At 33.0% G+C, this 1,462-nt stretch overlaps 1 protein-coding gene across 1 annotated transcript in view; it reads right to left on the bottom strand.

Annotated features, from left to right (window-relative positions):
• Window positions 1-644: 644 nt before the first annotated feature.
• Window positions 645-1,462, bottom strand: part of LOC112462279 (MAP/microtubule affinity-regulating kinase 3-like) — a 2,870-nt gene continuing 2,052 nt past the window's right edge. Inside the window, exon 4 of the mRNA XM_025027967.1 lies at window positions 645-708. Coding sequence (XP_024883735.1) covers window positions 673-708 — 36 coding nt within the window. The 3' untranslated portion in view covers window positions 645-672. The remainder of the gene's footprint in view (window positions 709-1,462) is intronic.

Below are 1,462 nucleotides of genomic sequence, written 5' to 3'. Positions count from 1 at the left end.
TCGTGTCATCCGATCCGTTAATAACTAGTTTAAGAAGTAAACCACATCAAAAAAATTTAGACTTAAGCGATGATCGACGCAAGAATTACTTTGCTCTTATACGTAAAATAAATGTAAATTGAATTTTTATTTAATTTTACTCAAATACTTGTTCCTATCATTAATTTTTAATAAATATACACTTTTGCAATTTTTATAAGTCAACATTGAAAGGTTCTATAATTATTCATTACATATTTTACAAGTAACATAATTTTTTCCGCGATTCGCGCAAACGGCTCCACTGTGCGCCGCGGCCGCAGCATATCCCCTCTAACTGGCTAGTTCGGACACGAATCATTAGCACGGACGCAAATCATGTGCGGTTACCGAGCGAAACGACGTAGTTGATACGCACTTTCTCAGGCGGCGCGTCGGAAAATGTGACACAGAAAAATTGACGAAAAATGCCGGGATGGCCTCTCTCAGGTTTCTCTCTGCCACTGTAGAGTCTCAAAAAAAGCCAATTTTTGATAATTTTTTTTCAAAAATACAATAATCATAAATAAAAATCGGTTTAATTCTATTTATTATCTATATATTAAAGTATAAAAAAAAATTTTTATTAATTATTTATTGCCAAAATAGCGGCACCAGAGCCATTGCTCCAAAGTGCCTTTTTGCGGAAGGCGTTCAACGGGCGGAATCGAAGCTCCTATAATTTCTGAGCTGGAACAAAAATTCAAAGATTTTTGAAAAATATGTTTTTCTATAGAAGTACATGTGGGAATTGCGAAATATCATTTTTTGTAAGAATGGTGCATGTTGAAAAAAAGTTTCATTTTTCGCTAAAAAATTTCGCACAAAATTGTTTATAAAAAAAGTTTTGTTCAACTTATCGCAAAATCCACATGTACTTCTAAAGATAATGTTATTGTAAAATTTCACTTAAAATTTTAAGTCAATCGGATAAAAGGTGTTCGAGTTCTGATTCCGCCCGATTTTAAAAAAGCGATTTCGAGAAAAACGCGTTTAAAGTTTCAGTTACCATTCACAGATGCGAACGCGGCGGCAGACGGATTACAAAAAAGGAATAATAGAGATTTTTCCGAGCTTTGAAACCAAGTGTACCTTATTTCTAAGACCTTAAAGCATAGTTTAACAAAAAAATCGATTTTTTGAAAATTCTAGAGTGGGTTTACCCCTTAACTCACTTTACTTGTGTACAAGAGGTCCGACGATTATTACCGAACACCCTGTATAACGAATATTACATGATAAAATATTTTGCTACAAAGAATAACAAAAGATAATTCCATTGTAAAATATAGTGGTTATTAAAAAAAAAAGCAGCTACCACCGTTTCCCTGCTTATTAGAGCTAAGTTCTAGTACTTATCGTACAGTTGGCTGGATGCCCAAATTTAATTGCAAATTTTTCAGAAATTTTTCAGAAATTAACTATTGTAGTATATTAGAATAGT

Source organism: Temnothorax curvispinosus, unplaced genomic scaffold (genome assembly GCF_003070985.1).
Source record: "Temnothorax curvispinosus isolate PA1 unplaced genomic scaffold, ASM307098v1 QBEX01012161.1, whole genome shotgun sequence".
NCBI classification, from domain to species: domain Eukaryota; kingdom Metazoa; phylum Arthropoda; class Insecta; order Hymenoptera; family Formicidae; genus Temnothorax; species Temnothorax curvispinosus.
This window is presented reverse-complemented; position numbering and strand designations above follow the sequence as displayed.